This window comes from Drosophila tropicalis, unplaced genomic scaffold, assembly GCF_018151085.1.
Source record: "Drosophila tropicalis isolate 14030-0801.00 unplaced genomic scaffold, ASM1815108v1 contig_593, whole genome shotgun sequence".
In the NCBI taxonomy this organism is placed as follows: domain Eukaryota; kingdom Metazoa; phylum Arthropoda; class Insecta; order Diptera; family Drosophilidae; genus Drosophila; species Drosophila tropicalis.
Window position 1 is genome coordinate 17,620,528 of NW_027173070.1, and position 24,178 is coordinate 17,644,705.

At 36.1% G+C, this 24,178-nt stretch overlaps 1 protein-coding gene across 1 annotated transcript in view; it reads left to right on the forward strand.

Annotated features, from left to right (window-relative positions):
- The window catches only part of mtt (mangetout), a 127,679-nt gene that overhangs the window by 38,512 nt on the left and 64,989 nt on the right, over nucleotides 1-24,178 (forward strand). The window contains exon 2 of the mRNA XM_068289285.1: nucleotides 19,073-20,773. Within this exon, the coding sequence (XP_068145386.1) occupies nucleotides 19,480-20,773 (1,294 nt within the window). The 5' untranslated portion in view covers nucleotides 19,073-19,479. The remainder of the gene's footprint in view (nucleotides 1-19,072; nucleotides 20,774-24,178) is intronic.

Below are 24,178 nucleotides of genomic sequence, written 5' to 3' on the forward strand. Positions count from 1 at the left end.
AAAGCCAAAAGATAAGCAACGAGGGGTTTGAGGTCTTAAAGTTCTGCGACTGCTGCTATTGCAGGGTTTTTTCAATTTGAACATATGAAATTTAAACGCAGAAATTTTTTAGATGAGTATTTGTTTAAATTTCTACTAACCAGTTGGACTGAATTCCAAACACGTATCCGCCACAGTTAGTGCCAACAGAGCAGAGCACGGGAAATCTCTTCCGGACAAAACGAGTCGAAACGAGGGGATTGAAGCTAGGGTGGGGGTAAAAAGTGGCAACTGGGAATTGCTTCACGAATGTTTTGTACAATTTCATTTCATTTGTAAAAATTGCATATTTTGCAGTACATTGAAAATAATCAAGGCATGGCGAAGCTGCGTGGATTTCCTTCTCACAATTTTGCATACGTAATGAATATGGAGTGTGTTTTTCCACTCTCTATCTCTCTCTCTCCACCATAACATGTAACATTTCTCTAAATTAAATTCAATTATGCATGAAATGGTAACTGTAAACTGTTCTTATGCAAGTTACTAGTGCCACTTTAAAGTTGGCATTCCATCAGTTAGTTAGACTCTGCTGTCTAGTTGGTGGTAGCTGTCAAGTAGTTTTCTCCAGTAGCTGTCAGTAACTTGTCGAGTCGTTTGGCTAATTAATTGTCAGTGTGTTTGACATTGACAGTCGTTTTTGCATTTTGCCTTTGATAAAACTTGAAACTAGTTGCTAAGATTGCCAATGCCACGCATGTGGCCTAGTCCGTCCCTCTTTTCCTGCAGAACCTTCTTCTTTAGCAAAGTACATACTTCATCTTTTATGCACTCTAATTGGCTATGATTCGACACAGACAACGGAATGACGAGACGACATAGCCCATGTAAGGCGAAATGCATATAGAAGAGGAGAGTATGGTATGTAAATAGTTTACATAATTTTCACAATTTGTTAAACTTTTTAACTAATTATATATGGATGGGGCCAGCAAATTGAAATAGAAACTAATTTCAGCTAGGCAATTATGATACATGTGAACCCCTGTCATATTTTGGGCTACCCAAAGGCGTTATTAGCATTATGCGACTGCCATTATATGATTATTGTCAGAAGCAAAAGCAAATGCAAAGAACGAGTTTTGCAGACAAAGTTTTTTGTCCCCAAAAAAATAAATTTACTGCGTCCTTAAACCACAAAACGAGAGAGAAAGAAAGGAAAGTAATAACACAAAAAGTTTGTCCCTCTGTGGTACTGAGACTGAGACTGAGAAGCTTAAAGCATTGGGTTGTTGTGTGGCTAAAAAGAAAATGAGGTGTCTCTCTTTCGAATGCTGCATAAACTATTTTTCTACAAACATCTAACATGTTGGTTTCATTCTTATTCTCGAGAAATCTGTAGTTTATATTGCACTTGGCTCTCATCTCCTGCTGCTCTGCATGGAGCAGTGTGAACAAATTGCTGTTGAGGTTTTTGGTTTTTCTTTTTTTTTTTTTTTTTTGGTTTCGTCTGTGGTTTCTCCTTGGGGCATTGCTGCAGGTGCAGTTTGTTTAATATATGTATACAAACTTACCCACATATATGTACATTTGTGTATATTTATTTTGAGATTGGCAAAAACTTTATGGTTTTTCCACAACTTGTGGCATTCAAAAATCACAAAATTATTTGACCTAACCAATCTATACAAAGGAGACGGAGAGAGAGAGAGAGAGATTAATTTATTTTTTATGGCAAGATATTGCCACTTTAAGTTAAAGTTTCTTTTTTTAGTTTTTGTGAGAGGAAATATTTTCTATTGTGCTTTATTATTAATGTGCTGGTTCATTTGCTTGAATGGCAAATCATTAAGTAGTGCATGAATGAAGTGTACACCCCATACACTCACAGACACACATTTGCGCGGAGATACACACATGATCACACAATAGTGGCTGCACTTTATTTATAGCATACTTTTGTGAGCTGTCCTCAATTACTGCTTCAACACAAAAACACCTGCGTATATACATATACATATATACAAATACCAACACTTAACACGCACATAGTCTCACTTAGGGACACACACGAAATACACCCACACACACGCAGATGGAAAGACATACATACATATGTACCATATACATACATACATATGTATATAGACAGCGCCAGCAACTATCTTTGGGGTCACTTAATGGCGGCGCCCTGGCCACGTTCATGTCCATTGCAGTGTCTGTGTTTGCTTAGAGTCTACCGTCTCCTGCCCGTCTTCCCTTCCCCCAACAGACGCCTGTCATCAGCGTAATTATGCTGTCAACAAACCAAAACACAAAAAAAAGAAGGAAAAAACGAAAGTAAAGAATAAACTTGGTCTTGGACTGGTCAGTGAGTTGAGTTAAGTTGAGTTCACTTGAGTAGGGGTTAGCAGTGTCATCATCAGCTTCATCATCACCATTAGCAATATCCGCACCGGCATCGACTTCGACTTCGACATCGGCAGCATCATCAGTTTCTTGGCTTGTCTTCAGTTTAGTTCTACTTGACCAACGACGTGCAAAAAGTAGAAAAACATTGTGAAATAGCTGACAATGAGTGTAAATATTTATTTAATTTAATGTTTATTGGCCACTAACACAAATTAAATGCTCAATTGTGCATTAAGTTGTTAAGTATTGCAGGGCAAAAATTCCCACATAAACACGAAATGATGTGTTTGTTTATCCATTTAAATTTACATCTGTTTATTAGCCTGGCTAATCTCAAGTGTTGCAGCAAAGTAAAGTTAGTGGCCAGCTAAGCAAACATAGGCCCAAAGCCGTAAGACATTTGATTTAGCTGCTAAACTATGATGGCATTGTTTTGATGTGTAGATGATGGCCAACAAAATGAGGTTTTTACATACATGTGGGTTTGTGTGCGTGTGTGTGCGTTAGGTTATTTCCGGCCCCCAAAATGATGAATGTTTCTTTAGACATTATCTGAGAGGTCCATAACTTGGTTCTTGCTCATCAATTATGTTTCCGACTTGGCATAAAACTTTAATGTTGTCAACAGTTGAGCATTTAGTAAGTGCTGAAATGAATTTTTTACCCACACACACACGTTGCGTATGCGTAATGTGTGCTAACTATTTCCCCAGGGATCGCATAGAAATGAAAACTGTTGGCAGCTTTGTCAACTGCAAACTGAGCAGCAAACTGTGAGCAAACACAAATGCATTTTAAGTCGCTTGGGTACATTTAAATGATTTCTTAGGGATTCGGAGAATTGCATTTACACATACATATGGAAATTACTTTCTTCATATCCCTCTGCTTGTTTGCCTTATCAACGATAAACAACAAGCAGGTCTATGGCAGGGACAAGAGCCACAAGCCATCTGGCTGACAAAGTTAACAGAGCTCTGTTAAAAAAATTTCCCAAAACAACAGTTGTAAAACCCAGCATCCTGTTTACGGTTTCGTGTCCTTGCTCGTGCTGCCACAATCAGTTGTAGACGCGTTTTCAAGCCGAATGGTCCTCAATCAAGGACTCGTGGCTCGGATATAATCAGAAACGAACAAACGAGACGAACGAACAAACGAACTAGCCAAAATGTTTTTTGTGTAACGAAAAGTTCTTCAATTATAATTCTGTCCTATCATCAATTAATATCAAGTTTTAAAGATAAGAGTGATGGAAAATGTTATAAAAAGTTTATGAAAAAAAAAGAAAATAAATCAGAAAAGCATGTTCAATTAGATATTAAGAGAATAAAACCATTGCCAAGTGAAAATATTTAATTTGAGTGCACATCAATTTAAAGTTTAAAAGAAAAATAAGGTGAGATTTGAAATTTTCTAGTGAAATTTAAGTTGAAAAAACATGAAATATCTGCTTGTGAAGGACATCAACTCTCAAGACATTCTCAGCTATTTGTTGTTGTTGTCGTTGTTGTTGTTGCTTGTGCCATTTGCTTTGTGAAACAAATCCGTTGACACTGATTGCGAGTTAAAATGCAACAAAGCTGATTTACGACCAAGTTAACACCAAGTAGAAGAAGAATAGAGCCATGTCAAGCTTCTTACTGTTGGTCTTATGGCAGGGTGACAAATGCGAAAAGAAAATTAATTTCTCTCTGCCAAAGTGAAAATCTTAGAGAAATGTTTTCAGCAGGCGATAGGCAAATTTCAATTATCCATGCAAAATTGAAAAACAAATGGAAAATTAATGGCCGTATGAAATTTATGCAAAACCATTTAAAGTACAAAAAAACCCTCCTCCCCCAACCACATAATGAGAATGTGACAATTGGATGGAAATGTTTGTGGCAATAAAGTAAACTGTTTTCTTTAATCAAATGAAATCGTTTAAAAGCATTTATACATATATAATGGCAACTGTCGTGAGAGAGGTCAGGGTCTTAAGTCATTTCCACTTGATTGGGTGGGCAAAAACTGCATTTTTAGTTTTATTTCTCGCTTTTCTTGCATTCGGAAACCTATTAGTTTTGGGTCATTTGGCATGGGTAAACTGCACAAAACCGAAAAAAAGGAAAAATTAAAAAAAGGTTATAAGGGGAAAGTCAGGCAGAATGAAACTTTCATTTCCTTTTGCACCTTTTGCCCACCCCAATATATATATCTATAGATTTTTTTTTCTTCGCATTGAGCCAGCTTAAGGTTGTTGGTGGTTGCTCCTGAAGGATGAGCGGAAGTTCGTGCCTGATGGTTTTCTTTGGTCGTAATTAAAGCAGAAAAGGTAAAATGTTGTTAATAACTTTCAACTCGTTGTGTGCAAAGTTTGTGTTGACACATAAACTTCTGGCTATCGGGAAATTTTAGTTTCCAGCCGGTTTCTTTTTTCTCTTTTTTGTTGTTTCTTTTAAGCTAAATGTGTGGCTAAAGTTTTAGGCTTAGTTTGTGTTTAAGAGGGTGTGTGTAAATGAGTTGCAAAGTTTTTACCTGCACTTAAATTAGCTTTAGATATTAAGTTGGCGGGATTGCATGACGAAAACTCTTGAGTGTAAGTCAAGGTAAAATTTGGAAAACTTTTTTATGATTTAAATAATAATTAATTTATGCCAGATGCATATAAATTTACGCTATATCTAGTATGTCCAACCCCCATGTCGTATACTTAATGTGCTTGGAATATTCAGTTTTCAATTTGTCTATTATTCAATGGGCTTTTTTGTTTGTGTGTGTGTAGTAATGTGGGTGTAGGTGTTGTTTTTTATACCCTTGCAAAAAGGGTATATTAATTTTGGTCAGAAGTGTGCAACGCATAGAACGAAGCATCTCCGACCATGCAAAGTATATATATTCTTGATCAGCACGACGAGACGAGTTCAACTAGCCATGTCCGTCCGTCCGTCCGTCCGTCCGTCTGGATCAACGCAAACTCCTCCTAGACCGTAAGAGCTACAGAGCTGAAATTTTGCACGTAGGCTTGTATATACTGCAGGCGTTGTATATCTCGGATTCAGCTGGATCGGACCACTATATCATATAGCTCCCATACAAACCCCAAAGTCACGAACAGTGACTTTTCTCAATAACTTCGTTATTTTCTATGCTATTATCGTGAAACTTAATATTAGAGAGTTTACTACGCCTATAAGCGACTATGCCAAATTTGATCAAGATCGGGTGACTATATCATATAGCTCCCATACAAACGGCCAAGTCACAAACAGTGACTTTCTCAATAACTTCGTTATTTTCTGAGCTATTGTCGTGAAACTTAATATTAGAGAGTTTACTACGCCTATAAGCAACTATGCCAAATTTGATCAAGATCGGGTGACTATATCATATAGCTCCCATACAAACGGCCAAGTCACGAACAGTGACTTTCTCAATAACTTCGTTATTTTCTGAGCTATTGTCGTGTAACTTAATATTAGAGAGTTTACTGCGCCTATAAACGACTGTGCCAAATTTGATCAAGATCGGATGACTATATCATATAGCTGCCATAGGAACGTTCGGTCGCAAACAGTGATTTTTATAAATAACTTCGTTACTTTTAACGCGATTGCTTTCAAATTAGACATTTGTTAGTTAAATATATCTGTTAATGACTGTGCCAAATTTAATAAAGATCGTGTGACTATATCATATAGCTCCCATAGGAACGATCGGTGGAAAACAGTGACTATGATCAATATTTTCGCTATTTCCTATGATTGTAGGCCATTCTTTCGCAAGCATAAGCCTTTTTAGATAAAACGTTCTTCCACATTGATGGCTAATAGGTAAGGATAGAGTTACCAAAAAAGTTGCAAGGGTATACAAACTTTGACGCGGTCGAAGTTAGCCCCGGTCCTCTGGTTTTTTATATAATTGTGTGTCTGACTATTTCGTAATGGAAATTTTCTGCTTTTGCCATTTAAAGTGTAAAGCGTTGAGCACGTTCTGGGCCCAGAGTCCTAGTGCCAACGCCACTTTCATTCCTCTCATCCTTTCTCCTCCCTAGTGGCATCCTTTTCATTTGCCAACATTACCTAATTAACATGCTTTTGCCGCCTTCACGCTGTAATTATGTGATTTTTTTCTGTTGAATTTTCTCGTTTAGATTTTTTTTCTCTTGCTCTATGCTTAAAGCGTGCGAAAAGCTATTGGGAAAAATCATAAAATTTAATCAGCTTTTGGCCAGAGCATAAAGAAGGGGTGCGTAAACTGCGTCCAGTTGATGGTTTTTCATTCTATTTTTAAGCCATTTAATTTTTTTCTTTTCTACTCCCACACAAAAATGTTGGCATAACTTGAGTGAACATTTTTTTTTTGTCTTGAAAAGGCGTCGCATACCACTTTTGGTCACACTTGATTGATGCTGTTGGAATTCTCATAAATTGAAATTCACCAAGGCCAAATGGGACTTAATTAAATTTTCTATGAGATTAACAGCTATAAGTGTTTCAATGTGAATTATGCCCACGGCGTAAATAAATAAAGAAATAAGTAACAAAAAACAAAAAACGGAAAAAAGCTAAGCAAAAGGAGGCAAAACGAAACAAAAGAATATAAAAAGTTTGCCCCAAATGAGGTTTGCCCTGAGGTCCTTAGAAAAGGGAAAGTAGGGAAATGCGCTTACATTAATATTTATTATTATTTCATACAATTTTTGATGGCCTCTTTAAAGTTGGCCATTAAATTTTACTTGGTCTTAATGCCAACCCACAGTTGCTCACTTTAATGAAGTGAAAATCAACATGATTTCAATTTTGTTCTCTTTTCACCAAGTTTCTTTCTGCTTTCACTCGTTTTGGCCAAAAGTCAACACTTGCCGTTCAAATTTACTGAAAACTTTTTAAGCCAGAACTAAACCAAAATGAAAAGCAAATGACTGGAAGCATCTGCAGGCCCCTCGAATGCATCTGCTAGTTGCAATTTGCATTTGAAATGTGCATTTAATAGAATTGTTGGCCATTTTCGGCTTTTGTCTTTGCTTTCCATGTTTTTTTTTTTTCTGGCTTTTTGTTTTTTGTGTTTTTGCTGGCTTTTTAGCTTTCTTGCCAAGCATCATAATAACAATAAAGTCTGGCCATAATGAGCTCCATTTTGGTGCCTGCATTTGCCAAAGTGCTTGGAGAATTGTGGTTAAAGAAAATTTGATGCGCTATATATGTGTGTCTCTTTCTCTTGCTATCTCTCTCTCTCTCTCCATCTCTCTTTTTCTGAAATGCGTGTGTGCGGTACATTAAAGGCAATTACATTTCCATTTTCAATTCAGCCTGGCTTTTACAGTTATTAAAGCAATGCCAAAAAGTTAAGTCCTTAGAGGATCAAGCTTTGAAAAGTATCAGAGTTAATTTGATGGCTCTTGCAATGTCAGCAGCAAATTTTAAATATTTGCAAATTAATATTTTAAATCTGCAACTTTTGAAATACTAATTCATGAGCTTACTAAATAGGATACAAACTAAACTTTAAATCCTTGGAATTTTTATCCAATCTATTACCAGTTGAGGCTGCATAGGGTCTTTTATTTCTAGTAGTTATTATTAAGTATTCATTATTATATTTATTTATTTATTATCTTTTTATTGTTATGGCAAAATGGTTTGTCGGCGCCAACTTAACAAAGTGTATACTGATCGGCTTGTTTCTTTACAATAAAGATGTTTAGTTCTGTCCAGTTGTGAATCAGTAACGGACAAATGGCTTGAAATGAAATGAATAAATCAGTTAATAAATATTTTGTATTCACTGGGAACATTTCCCTAAACCCAAATAGTTTTAGTCACTTACGCTAAAAATGAGAGAAATCTATAAAAATCGGATGACCCGTAAAAGGAAGAAATAAGAAAAATGTATCATTTAGTTTATTTGATCTCATAAAAAAGTTAACTCGCTCATGCCAAAAATCATATGCCAAGCAGTTTTTTTGACTATTAAATAATATTTACATATTCCTCTTCCTGTTGCCTCGATTTTGCTTTGCTGGGGGAAAACTATATTGTACAAACAATTGCTCTCATTAGGTCACTTTAGCCATTGCCAAACGATTGCTAGTGTTTTCCTCCCTTTTCAATTTGTTAAATCAATTATGTGCATATATTTGCCTATTAAATAATAATTGAATGACTTTGGTCCTTTGGAATGCTCTCAACCAAAGGATGATTTATTTTAAGTATAATCTGAATTATAATTCACTTGAGTCAAGTTCTCTAATTTTAATTAAAATGTTTGCAATGATTATTAAAGCAAGAAAAGGAACAAACAACATTTAAATCTACATTTGTTGTAATAATGTGAACAATTTAATCTCCCAATGCACAGTGGCAAAAATAAGTGCAACTTTAGTAAAAATCCATATGATTATTGTGAATCTTCAACCTTACTTCCGGACGAGTCCTAAAGTTGTGTATATTTAATTTACACACTGGTTGCATTTTAATAGCTTTATTGTTCTATTTTAGTCTGATTAGTTTATTAACAATAAGGTCACTCCACCGACTCACTCTCTAGACACTTTAGACTTCACTTTTCCGACTTCACAGACTGACTCTACTCCACAGACTCACTGCTACACTCTCTCTTCCTCATGCATCGTCGTTTTTTGTCGATATTCCATATCGATGGAATCGGTATCGACCGATGCTTACTTAAAGTCACTTCTACTACTGCCCATACTGCGATCTTACATTATCGCAAAACTATTTGTTATATATTAAATGTCAACACATAAGATATAGTTGAAAACACACATATCAGTATGTGATGGCTATATAATGTGATGGTTGATTGAGAATTACCATATAAGGAGAAACAATTAGATGAAAGTTAGAATGAGATAAGACAAGATAATACGAAGAAAATATTATACATTTGATGTAGAAAGGTTTAGAGTTGGGCCAACTACAAATCAATCTAATTTGTGGATCTGTTTAATCCAATCTATACGTATATATAGTTGTTAAAGTAAAATTTCAAAAGAATCTTCTTATCAACTAAAACGTTAGTCTAAAAGTATGCAAACATATCGGAATGTTAAAGTTTATAGCAGTGCGGATAAAATTATGGATCCTGTTTCAAATGCTCCCGAATTCTAATTGGTGCCAAAATTTTATATTTTTCCCATAGTATAATGATAGAAATATTCCCCATGATTTCATTCAATTCTGATTAAATATTTTAAGTTGACTTTTTGTATTAAACCAATTGGATTTTAAGTAATTTATTCGCTGTTGTTTTGCCAATGCCTTTTAAAAACAACACATCTGGGACCACCGAGCAGATTAATAAAAAAAAAAAAAAACTACGAAACAGGACAACAATTTTTTTTTCTTTTAATATCCTGACCAAAAGTAGAGTATATTCATTTTTTGACAAAACAAGTATACGAAATCCGTTTGTCTATCCTTATTTATAAATTTATATTATATATTATATTTATGTGAATACGTTTATATTACTTTCTAACTAAATGTAATTAAAATAGATTTATTGTCTCATCCATCAGACTTAAAAGAGTCTTATGTTTAATGAAATATATATGTCAACACAAATTAAACATATATTTTGTTGTATTTTATTTTGTTGTTTTAAAACTTATTTAAAAGAGCTCAGGATTATAATTATTATCAGTCACGAGTTATTTTTTGTAACTTTATAGGTGCAAATGGTCATTTCTATCTCTTTAAAAAAAAGGTTTTTTATGACAAGACTTAAACACAAACCAAATAAACAAATAGGAAAAAAATATATGAAATTTTTTTTACTGTTTTATCTGCTAAAAAGGATTGTCACTTTAAAAGCCGAAAGTTACTTGAAGCTTAACCTAATTTAAAACTGAAGTATTAAAGGCTAAACGAAAGTTAAAAACAATTAATACCTACTAAATTTCATATGTTAAAGTGTATATGGATGTTGTAAACAAATTGAAGTAGATAAAGTTTGTAGGTTTTTATTTTCAAAAGGAACAAAGTATAAGTTATTTTAATTTAAACGATTTACCATAAAAAATTTGTTATGTTGTTGGGCAAAGTTACATATTTTGACCTGCTTTCTGATACAACTAAAGACCAAGTCTCTTAAGTCTTTCAGTTGGTTTACTTATTAAAGGGGCCACGAAATATATAAGAATTTGTTAAAGCTTAGATGTTTAACTACGTATTTCCTGTCCATCACAATTTCTGTTGTTTTGCGCAAATTTTCATCATATTTTCAGTTCGGTTTCAGCATGTGTCTTAAATTTACATTAAATGGTTCTTTATTTATTTATGAACACATGTCTTTTGATTTATGAGCACATACATAAACTCCCACATCCTCCGCACATTTCCTCACAGACAAGAAACGGGCTCGCTCGTTCCGGAAAGCTGAAAAAATATTGGCATGGTCATGGGTAAGAATGGTTAGTCAACTTGGCTCACGCATTTGCCATTATTTGGCATTATTTAAATGCGCGACTGAAGTATATAGAATGGCATAGATCAAGTTGTTCTAAGACTCTTTCATGTGCCACCCCAAAAGGAGGGCCACCCAAGACCAACTCACTCCTTGCATACCGCCACTCAAGTGGCTTAAACTCATTCGCATTGTTTGCCATTTGTGTTAACTTTCTTTCTTCTTGTTGTTTTCTCATGTTTGGGTGTTTGTATGCGTATGTGTGTGTGTGTGTGAGTGTGTGTGCTTTTCTGTTTGTGTAGTACAAATTTATTGGAGAGGCTTCGTGCTTGATAAATGGGCATTGGTAATACCAAGTAAATACACATAGACACACATACGTTTAAACACACGCTCACATGCACACAAAGAAACACAATCTCGATGAACTTGAATAATGCGGTTAATTATATTTGGGGGTCAGAGTTCAAGCTGCTTTAATTATCTTACCCAGCAGCCTATGAATTGACTCATAAACTCAAACCGAAAAGCCAATAAACTTGCCATGTGTAATCGAGATTCAAGATTTGACTTTGTTTCTCGGGCCTGTAAGTCAATTATTGAAGGCAAACTAATTCGACAGATGAATCTCACTGACTTCAATTTATGTTTAAATTTCAATCAATCGAAAGGAGCTTAAGTTGTTAGTCCATTGTGTAAATATCCTGTAAGTAGATCATGCCACAGGTGGCAACAACATCTAAACATCTGAACATCTGATTCAAACAACTTATTTTCACCTCAAAGTTTGTATGGAATTTATGGTAACTCAACTCCCAGGCAAGGCGATGTGCCTCTAGGTCCTATGAGTAAAGCATATCACCAATTATGGGCCACTGGCACGCACATATAAGTAGTAATGCCGTAACCCAAACCGCCCAATTTCAAGCACAATCAACTTTAACCACCCTTGGGCCAACCACCAGAATTCTTTGCGCTCCACCCAACCACCATCCTCCAGCCCTTCGCAGCTCATCTCAGCCCTGCTCTGGCCTGGCTCCGTCTCTTTCAGAGCAAACAAATGGCGACGACAAACTCATTCTTGTTGCCGTTCGCGTTTCGCACACAGAAGACAAATAAAAACGACTCCCGCTGGTGTAATCGACAAATGCGTAGACTTTAATACGCATACGTACCAAATGTTGGGCAAAGACTCGAGCCACGTAGAGCAACCGTGCAGCTGTGAAATCCTGGCTATCAGCTGTACACATCATTTGCCAGGCATACGTATGAGTGACAACATTAAATAATCCATTTAATGTGGTGTGTATATCATTTCAATGTTATCAGTGGCAATCTACATACATACCACGACACCAAATCATAGTGGATGGGACACACAGAGTTGACAAGGGGGATTTTTTCGTTGGAGGAGGCCAAAATCAATAAACCCAGCAAAAACCATGCCGACAGTAGGAACTAGGAAACAAACACAGTAAGGAAACGGCAGACACATCAAGACAACAACGACCCAAACAGGCAGACAGATGAAGAAAATTAAAAAACAAAGGGTGCCGGCGGGAAGCGGGCGAGAGACCGTAAGAAGAAAGAACAGTCAGCGGCGGGATACCTCAGAGGGAGGTCGAGAATCCTGTAAGCGAATTTCGCATTCTCTGCCTCCACTTGATTGTTGAATGTAAACCTTCAAAGCATATGCTCAAAAATTTCATACGTGTACCATACTCGGACCTGTCTTTAATTTGTACAGTGGGATCAAATGATGAATGGCTGTCATGACTTCAACGAAGTGACCTCATTGAAGAAGTCTGTGTTTGGTGGGATCTAGCATATATATTTATCTTATTAACTCATTTTCGGATCGTGTTGTTGAATCGTTTTATTAAAATTAAATGTTTTAAGAGTACTTAAAGTTGGCAACGTTCTGTTTCCTTTGAATCAGGAACATAGCAAATTTGTTTAAGCTGACTTCAATAAGTTGTTATAGCTTTTTAATAAAATTATACAGAAAAATGTATGTAGCTAAAGTAATACCAAAGTAAGATAAAACTAGAAGAGAGTTTGCTCGACTTGTCTGTGAAAGTTATTAAAGTAAATTGGTAAATGTTGCAAAAAAGTTGATTTTATTTTATTGCTGATTTGTTGATAGTTCTCTTCGACCACATGTATTTCTTACTCCAATTTGAATATTTTCACTGTATTTCGAATTATTTTTGTTATTTCTCCACAGCGTTTAACATTCGTTATCTTCTCTTTTGTTTGGGGCCTCATACATATGCATGAGATTTTGAAAGAGAGATCTTTGACATTTGGCCATTGTAGTCTCTTTTCTTTCCACTTTTTGCCCTAATTGGTGGCTCAACGTTTTATCCAACTGTTTGCCTTGTATGTTTATTTACCACAGTCATGAATGGAAGTGTGTTGGTGTGTGTGTGTTTTTGGGGAATGAGTTGTTTGTGGGCACGGCAGGCTTCATGCACTTCAATAAGCATATCGTTTGGACTACCATTTTGTTGGTTGGTGGCCTCTTACCAGAAAGTGTTTCCTTCATTTTTGGCAGTGTTAAGTAATTTCCGTAATGAGTTCACTCTCTCATACTTATTTTACTCTCTCTCTCTCTCTCTCTCTCTCTCTCTCTCTTTCTCTGTCTTTTACTGGCACACTTGAAGCTGTGAATTCTGTCTACCCAACAACTCATCGACCCCAACCTCTTGTCTACCATTACATTTTGCACTTAAAAGTGCTTTGGAATTCCTCATTTCAGTTCGTGCTTGGGCATAAAGCAATCATACGCCATGTATGTCAAGTTGAGAAATTGTAAATTACTTTTGTTGCTACTGTTGTTGTTGTTGTTCTTGTTCGCCTTCTTCATCATCATCGTCTTCATCTTCTGGTTGTTGTTATTGTTTTGGTTGTTGTTCCTATCTGTTTGTGTAATGCGATTAATTTTGATTAATTTTTTCGTTGCTTTTCGCATCTTGTTTGGCATACATCTTGTAATCCACTTATGAAATCTTAATACTTTGAGAAATTCTCATGCTCCAAGTTTGATGCCTCACGTTTGATGTTCCTGAATCAAATCAATCATGCGCCATGTGGTACAGTCAGCATACGGACAAAATAAAAACACGAAATTTTGAAAACAAAAAACTAGTGAAGCCAAATGTAGGGGGAAAAGAATAGAAGAAATTAATTATATTCAAAAAGAAAAAAAAAAAGAATCAAGAGAAAAAATTGTTTACGCACACTTAAGCACTAAATAAACGCTTTGGCACAGCATCAATTAACCAAACTAGAGCCCCAATCGACTTAATTACTTAATTTATGCCTCAAACGACAGGCAAAAGAGACAGGCAAATCGGGGGCGTACACGGGTCCGATGGTGACAAGGATAGTGTATGCGGGGTGAGTGTTGCGGAGCCCAGGAGGAGGCTGTCGGTCGCTGCAAAATTGGATTAATTTGTTTACTACAGAATCGTCGCGCAAAGGCATTCTGTACAAGGCATTTGCCTATGGGCACTTTATTGCGGGCGCCGCTTGTCTATTTGATCCATGCTATGAATCCATTGCATGCCATGCCAAAAGTCCATTCCACCGAGTTGACAATTCAGAGAAAAGCTGGCAAATATTATACGGCCTTGAGTCACATGGAAATCAAAAATACTTCCCACACTACAGGCCACAAAATGGGCAAGGGGCCAATAAAGACTTTTCAGACTGAAGAGCACAAGAGGAATTGAATTTATAAGCGCTGTGCTTTTTTTGGCCCAAATACTCATAGTGCTTTGCCAAAAACTTTAAAGTGCCAACATTAATATTATTCCTTTGGATTCAAAATAAAAAGTGACTTTAACTTTTCACCAACATCCGCAGGATGATGAGCATCAGGTGGTGGTTTGGCCGCTAGCTGTTGTCTCTTGGCTGATTTCCGTCCCCTCCGGTTGGGCGCTGGCTAATTAAAAGTTTTTGTACCAAAAAAGTTTTCTTTTTTTTTTTCCAAATGTTACTGTGTGCTTCTTTTTGTCACCAAAGTGCGCTAAAATTTTGCTTAAATTCGCATTCAAATTTTTACAATTTTTCGTTTGGCTTACACTGGTAAAAAGTTAAATTAATATTAGCCAATAAGCAACCGTCCAGCATATCCGACTAGGCAAATGGCCAAAAATCTTGATAACTATGACTTTTTTACAGTTTAAACTTTTTATTACAGCTCTAAAATATTTATTTTTTTGGGGTAAAATAGTTGTTTTTGTGAGTTTAATTGACTGGCAACAATCTTTGGAAAAAGTTTTGCCATCAGATTCTATTTAAAGTGATTACCAAATATGTTGGCCAAAGACTTTAACATTTAAAGATTTTTAGGCCTTTCTTTGTTGTATGCAAATTATAACGAATTCATATATTCATTTTTCTTGCCTTCGAGTAAAACAGAAAACATTTTCCTTTTTCCATGCTAGAGGCAACTACAAAGTGCAACTACATAAAGCATTCCTTTTTAAAGACTTGTAATTTGCAACATTTAAAACCAACCATTTTTCTCAATATCAATTTCAACAAATTACATTCATTCATTTGTTTAAAAATTCATTCATTAAGAATTATAAAGAAAGAGGCTTTTGCTTTTAAATTGATTCTTTTTGTTTAATTATTCACAAACACAAGTTTCGCATTTTTAAAATTACGGATAATTTTCAATTCTTGGACTTCATTTAGTAATAAGCGGTCTCTGAAATAATACCAATTACATTAACTTTGCGGTTTGTAGGGTATGCGAAAACTTCAGCAAGACAGAAACTTAACTTAGTCCAAGCCTCTGGGTTATTAATTCTGGCCAACAAGATGAAGCACAAAGCAAGAACACCAAAAAAAAAAAAAAAAAAAATGTATCATAATAATATTAAAGAGGGCGGCGGCGACGAGGAGAGGGGAGAGACACGCGCATAATAAATGTTAAAACTTTTTAATTGGCAAAACAATAAAAATGATAATAAATAAAATTAAACGACGCAAAGCGAAAAAAAGTACCAACAAATTTACTGGGTCCAAAAATATTGCGAAAAGTTTTTTTTTTCTGAGGCAAAGTTGCGTAAATCGGATTTTTTTTTTTGTTAAAGAAGTTTAAAGTTATAAAGAGTTTTGCCATGATGTTGAAATGAATTCTCCTTTTTGATTTATAAGCAACGAAGAGGGCTTACTTGCTTCTTATTTTTCCATTTCTGTGGGATAAATTAGCGGTCAATGGATATATATTTCATGGCGAATATCACACCATAAATAAAGAGGCTGAATAATTTTCTGTTCTATGCTTATTGCATATTCATTATGCCAAGGGTAATCGTGGAATTAGATGGACAACAGACTACGTCTGTCACGTTTTGGGCATTACGCGGCGTATACGTCATATATGACTAAATGAATGACTGGAGAGCTGGAGCGCCGGAGAGGACACGGAACGGGATTAGAGAATGAATGGAAAGTGGATCTGGCTTATACATAATACATATTTCAATAATGAGCTTCACCGTTCGTTCTGTCTCTGCTCTTTGTTTTATGCGGGATGCTAAACTGGGAATGGCTTTGGCGGTTGGCGGGGTGTTGGGATGTGGGGAGGGAAGTGGCCATGGCACATTAATTTTGCATTTTGCTGCAGCCTTTTCCAGGGGTTTCAGCCCTTTTTGTTTCTTTCGTTCCCTCAACTGAACTTTGTGCATAATTTGCGCATAAAAAATCATGACCAAAACTGTTACACGCACATTACCTGAGGGTGTGTGTATGTGTGTGTGTGTGCGTGCGTGCGTGTGGGAGGGTATGTGTCTGGCATTAGGGTTTATAACATTAAAAGCTTTGCTTTATGCCTTTGCCAGGACGAGCGACCCGAAAAGGTATGCTCTGAATATTTTTTCCACACTCAAAAGCATGAGCGTAGCTAAAATCATTTTATATCATTATAAAACTAGCAGATATCCTCACCGGAAATGAAATTTGTGTTGTTCAAAGAGCGTAAAACTCGTAGAAAAAGTGCAATATTGCTAGAGAAATTTTTATTATGATGCATGGCGGAATGTTTGCAAATTGCAAGTAAAGTTAAATTTTCAATCTATTTTCTCACATAAAGTTATTTGATTTTCATTTCCCATAACATAATCATAGCAATATCGTTTGTTACTAAAATTTAACTTCAATAAATGATAACTGACTGATAGAGTATCGCATACAATTGTTTTTAATTTTACAAGTCCAAAAAGTAAAATAAAATAAGGACCTTTGCTCTAACCATTTTTCCTAAAGTCTTATTTTTGCATACGACCATGGCGATTGGCTAAATGGATTGCCAAAAAAAGCCCTATAGCAATCAGTAAAAGGCCATTGGAGATTTGTTAAATTTTTCAATGGATAAATAGATTTCCATTGGAAGACAAATGAGAGTCAAAGAGAGAGAGAGAGAGAGAGAGAGAGAGAGCGAATGACTCTAATCCGAAATAATCCGACTGATGTAAAATTTAATCTTGGATATTTGCCTTGCGGTAAATTTACTCTAGCCTTTTCACATTCCGTTTAAGTATAGTTCATTCATGTTCCTGAACGCTCAATGGGCAAAATGTAAACAAATCTGTCGCCACAGAAAAAAATGCCGAAAAGAAAATGGCCTCGTAAACGGAATTTTGCTGACCGAGGGAGTCATAGTCAAATGAGGATATCCTCTTTGCTTTCTGCTAAGCAAATAGGCACTAATAGAAAATGTTGGATGAAAAGCCAGATGCTTGTCAACTGATGATGGTCCATAGCTCATCTACTAATACACGCACTCACACACACACACACACACACATTTGCTATCCTCACAGATTTCTTAAACGGAAATGCCTAAATAGATTTCAAAATTGGAAATATTATGCCAAAAATAGACAGTGTTGCCGGTTGCCGGAAATCGTGTTACATGCCAATCTAATCACGGTCGATTCATTAAATATTAAGAGCTAATTAGTTAACTGCCATCAAGACAAAAGGTTTATTGCGAAAAGCCAATTAACTGCCTTATTTGTCGCCTCCTTCTCGATAACCTTTTCCTTTTATTTGGAAATGTTCCTTTAATGAGCTTTTGATAATGGCATTTATTGGAAGGAGCAGAAAGTAAAATGGGACAGAGAGAGAGAAAGAGAGCGAAAGTAAAAGGGAATGCCGGAGGGTCTTCCAATTTATAGTTATGGTCCAATGAACTTGAGCCTCACTAAAGTTTTACAGCAATTTTGGTTTTAAATTTATTGAAGATACAACATTGCGTATACTTAATAAGTACCCGTCGTATGTATGTATAATATAAAAATACCAAAGCCGCAAGCATATTTTCAGCTTTTATTTATTTATTTATCTTTTTTGCAAGAAGTGCGGACGGAAGCCGGAGCGAACAATCTTTAATACGCTCGACGTTATCTCAAATACCTGGCATGCCAGGCAAAAAATATTTGTTTACCCAAAAATAGCCAAAGGCACAACAACGGAAAACCCAAAGGGGGGAAGGTCGAACAAAAGCCCGGACCTCATGAACCACAACCCACAGGAACACAGGTCGAAAATAGGTGTGAAAAAATAGATATATGTAATATGTGTCGAGGTGTGTGTGCCTGGGTGCCTGTGTGTGTGTGTCGGTGTGTTGTTAACCACAAATTGTCGAAACGTGGCCATAAATTGTCATGCAGCTGACGAAACTAATGAAAACGCTGAGGCCAAAGGCGTGTAAATTTAATTAAACTTATCAATTTGGTAGCAAGTAGAATTGACAGCATCTGGACAGGCTCATTGTGTGTGATATATTGGAGTCGGTATATACAATGTCAGACAGGCCTAGCCATAGCTGACTGACAGACAGACAGACAGACAGATAAATAGATATACGGTTTCGTGTTGGTCAAATAATGGCCAGGTCAAGCAGCAAAAATGTTGCCATTGAAATTTTCTACCCCTAGCAACAACAACAACAACAACCACAACGTGCTTGGCTTGCTTTAAGCAAACTCTTGTAAGACATGCCTAGAAAATGTTGAATTTTCCCATTTATTTTAACGTTTCCCCTTAACAGGCGAAAAGCAAACGTTAACAATGTGCGAACTGAATAAATGTCTAACCATTTGGTGTTGCACATTTTTACCGCTCATTAAATTCGCTTAACAACAGGCATTTATAATTTTACTTCTAAAATGTTTTGTGTATGCTTTTTTTTTTGGCTATTTATTTTCCCACTTAAATGGAGTCTCTTCACTTGACGCTTTATTTACAGGATCTCCAACACCAACAGCAACACCAACACAATGCAACAAAGTTGAGACGCATAAAAATGCCAGCCAGACGCAGAAATAGAAGCATCATCAAAAACAGGAGTAGCAGCAGCAGCAGCAGCAGCAACAACAACAGCAACACGAATTAGAAGACCACATCCATTTTGAGAGGAGAGAAAAACTTAATTAAAACGCGTTTGGGCAGACAAATTTTCTGCGGTCCATATTAATTGGAATTTATTTTCCTGGCAACTGCAAAGGGGGCGGGGGGAAAGAAAGGGGAAAAACAAATGTGGTCACATTTGTTGCACTGATCAACCAGCCAAAAACCCAACCAACCATCCACCTAAACCACCCACCCACTCAACCACCCAACCGGTTTTAGGTTCACCCCAACCGAAAAGTAAATATGATAGCCCAAGGAAGCTTTGGGGCCGTTGCCTTGCCATTATGGTATCTATTGTTGAGTTGCGGACTGCAAGCAACAATCTTACCATCAAATAGTAGTGAAAGCAATGCTGAACATGTTGCAAAAATCAGCTCCATTCCCACAAGCAACAACAACAACAACAACAGCAACATCATCCCAACATCTAGACAAAGTTCAATTTTGTCAGCTGATGTATTAAACGGTAATTTAAATTCAACCTTGGAGACTGCGGAAACGATAAAAAATGATGAGAGACAGGTGACAACACCTGTAAAAACCACAACCACATCCGAAACAACAACAACAACCACAGCAGTATCTATTGAAATGGCAACATCAACTATTGGAAATATTGCAAACACCACGACAACACCTTGGCAAAGAGAAGCAACAACAACAGCAGCATTAGTAAAACAAAACACGGGAATAACAACAGACACAAGAGCAAGGTCAACGACAACGGAAAGAACAATTGCAATTTCACCAAGAATATCAATAAAACCAAAGCGCACTGCGACAACCACAGCAACAACAACAACAACAACAACAACAACAACAGCAACAACGCCGGCAACATTAAGTGAGACAGCAATTGTGGAAGCAACACAAAAGCCACTGACAGTGCCAGCAGCACATTTGGCTAATAAAAATGTAAGCAAAACTGAAATCAAATTCAATGCGAAAACGTTGAAGGCCACTGAAGAGGCGTGGCCAATGACAGAAACAGTTAGCAATAAAGGCAAACAACAAGCAGAGACAGAGCCAAAAGCAACTACAATGACTCCGGCAACAACAACAACAAGAATAACAGTAGAAACAGTAACTACATCAGCAACAGCAAAGGCAATGGCAATGGCAACGTCAACGGCAACGGCAGCAACATCTATTGCAGGGGGCAAAGTATTGCCAACACCAAAATTGCTAAAAGCCAGCAACATGGCACAATTTGTAGCCAATGCATGGGGATCCACCTCTCCAACATTGGCCACCACCTCGACAGCCAGTTCATCCAGTTGGCCGGTGAAGCATGCCGCTGTTTTGGAAGGCGATGTCATACTGGGCGGACTGATGATGGTGCATTCGCGCGAAGATAGCATCACCTGTGGTCCCATTATGCCACAAGGTGGCATCCAAGCTTTGGAGGCCATGCTCTACACTTTGGATCAAGTAAACAAGCAACAAATACTGCCAAATGTCACACTGGGCGCTCATTTGTTGGATGATTGTGACAAGGATACATATGGTCTGGAGATGGCAGTGGATTTTATCAAGGGTGAGTCCTCCTCTTCATTCTCTTAAGCGATTTAATACACTCTTAGCATCAATTCATTGACCATCATCATTCAGGCGGCGGACAATGGACAATGCAAGTCCATTAAATCTGAATGCTGCAATTGCCCGCAGCTGATGCCATTTGATTTCTCCCATTTGATGTGGCTCCAGCAAAAGGTCATTTGACTGCTGGTTATTTGGAGCGTGTAATTTGCCTTCCAAAGGCCATCATTTGCTTTTGCCACAAAGCCTAATATTAGTTGAGAGTTGAGGTTGTTTTTAACAAATTGTTGACAGTAATGGGTCTCTAAAAAAATAATGAAATCAACGACATGATGATACTCTACAAAATAGGTGAAAAATAACTTTAGTTTGAAGAGAATAACTTGGGCAATGTTAACCATTTGAAGAAGGGTGGAACTTTTTGCTTTTGATATTTATATAGATTTTGGATCGTACACAAACTAAGCTAGTATCTCGTAAGTCCTTAAATATTTCAGGTTCATAAATAGACTACAACTTTATATTTAGCCAAATATTTAGTGGTCAGGAAGCTTTACATCAAGTTATATCTCAGTGTAAAAAGGGAATTACATATTGTAAGAGTTATAATCGTTTATTATTTTCTCAGCTTTAATATCAATTCACAATGGATGGATTAATATTTTTATGTTTTTCTCAAATGCACGTCTGGTCGCTGTAAGCTTTTCAGATAGGAAGAACGTATCAGCGTTGTCTTCTTTTAAGGTCATCGATATCACAACATTGATATCGATATAACTTAATCGCTACATAATACAGGTTATCGCTTATACAATAGGGTTCTTTTATATATGTATTGGATTAGCGTTATTATTGAAGTAAGTAAATAAGTATTATATACATACTTAGACCAGGGGATTTATATGTAGCCTACTACAACTCGGCCATTCTGACATTTGGATCTCCTGATCACGTAATCTTAAGTTATTTCTATACATTGATACATATGGATATTTTCTTATTATAAAGTAACATAGTAATACATTTAATATTTTTATATTTTTCTTCACATCTTAAATTTGATCTTTATTTTTTGATCCAGTGTCTTATATTCTGAATGCTCCACACGCCCTGATATGGGTTACGAGATACTTGAAAACCTTCCACATCTTTAAGTAAAAATCTATCATTTTTTAAAACTTTTTCTATTCGGTAAGGTCCTTTATTCTTTGGAATTAGTTTCTTTGACGTACCAACTGTGCTATCAAAATTTTTTACCATAACATAGTCTCCTTGCTTAAATTCTTTTGGCTTTTGTTTGCTTTTATCATAATAAGTTTTGTTGTAGGACTGAGCATTATTTTGAGCCTCAATTGCCTCATTCCTGATTTCTGTTAAACTCTTCTGCTTGGTGTCTTGATTTATCATTTCTAGTTTCTCTTTTAATTCATCTACTATTCGCCCCCTTTGTGACGTTCCAAACAACATAACACTTGGCAATTGTTTTACACTTCGATGCTGTGTATTGTTCATTGCATACTCCACCTGTTCTACCACTAAATCCCAATGCAATCCTTTCTCAGGTTCAACTAATTTTGCAATCATCGGGCCTAGACTTCTGTTAATTCTTTCTACCTGTCCGTTTGCTTGGGGAGATCCGGTCGCGATTTTAATATGTTTAATGTTATAGTTTTCTATAAACTCCTCGAACTCACTTGAAGTAAAACAACTACCTCTATCAGAAATAATACACTTTGGTTTACTGTATGTTCTAAAATAATCTTTAAGACTTGACAAAACTTCTTTAGTACTGGTTGTTTTCGTCGTATATAATCGTACGAATTTCGTAAACCCATCTACAACCACGAATATATGCTTTTTTGCTCTACCAGCACTCACTGGCCCATAATGATCAATGTGAATCAATTCAAATGGTCCATTGCCTTTAGGTATACAATGCAAGAAACCTTGTTCTTTTCCAGATCTTGGAGAATAGGCAACACATTTAAGACAGTTTTCAATATGACTAGTACATTTGTCTTTGAGGTTTGCGAACCAGTAACTTTTATTAATTAAATTAATCATTTTGTCTCTCCCTATATGTCCTATTTCATTGTGATACCTATACAACACATGATCTTCCATATTTTCTGGAACATAAAAGAGAAGTCTACCATCATTTGCTTTTCTATAAATCACTCCATTTCTCATCTCATACAATTTGTGTTCAGCCTTCTCTAATAATTTCCTTAAGTTTTGAATTTTAGGATCCTTTGATTGGCAAATTATTAGATTATCTTCAAAACTTGTTGTTTCAACTACCATAACATTTGTACATCTGCTCAAAGCATCTACATGCTGCATTTTGTTTCCGGGCCTATAAATCAATTCATAATCATAGTTTTGAAGCTCTAACGCCCATCTAGCAATTCTAGGGTTAAGTTCAACTTTGTTTAATGTCAGTGTTAAAGAATTACAATCTGTCATAATCTTAAAGCGTTTACCTTGAAGGTAAATACGAAATCTGCGTAAAGCATAAATGATTGCAAGAGTTTCTAACTCAAAGCTATGATACTTTTCTTCTGCTCCGGTTGTTCGTTTTGAAAAATAGGATATAGGATGCAACAATTTGTCTGATTTTTTCTGAAGTAACACTGCTCCGAATCCTAAAGCACTGGCATCGCAATGCAATTCAACCTCATCCTTGTAATCGTAAATTGCTAACACCGGTGCATTTATAAGTTTTTCTTTGAGCAGTAAAAAACAATTTAATTCTTTTTCTTGAAACACAAATTCATTTTCTTTTTTCAAAAGATCATATAACGGTTTCGCTAAAATAGAAAAATCTTTAATAAATCTACGAAAGTACGAGCATAACCCAAGAAAACTTTGAACAGCCTGTGCCTTTTCAGGTATTGGAAAATTTTTTATCGCTTCCATTCCTTTATCATCTGTTTTTATACCTTCACCTGATATTTGATAACCTAAATATTTGACACAGGACTTCATAAATTCACATTTGTCCAAACGTAGCTCTAATTTATTCTTAGCTAATCTTATAAAAACATCCTTTAGAGTTTCTAAGTGTTCATTTATATCCTTGCTGGCGACCATGATATCGTCCATATACACAACTAACTTGTTGTCTTTAATCATATCACAAAATATCTTATTTATAAAGCGTTGAAACACAGCTGGCGAATTTTTTAATCCCATGGGCATTCTTAAAAATTCGTATTGCCCTAATGGAGTGACAAACGAGGTGTACTTAATAGATTCCTCATTTACATGCACATGAAAGTATCCATTTTTAAGATCCAATTTTGTGAACACCGTTTTATTTACTAATTTGTCAAGTAGGTCATCTATCAGTGGTAATGGATAATTATCTTTAATTAAAACTTTATTTAGTTTTCTAAAGTCG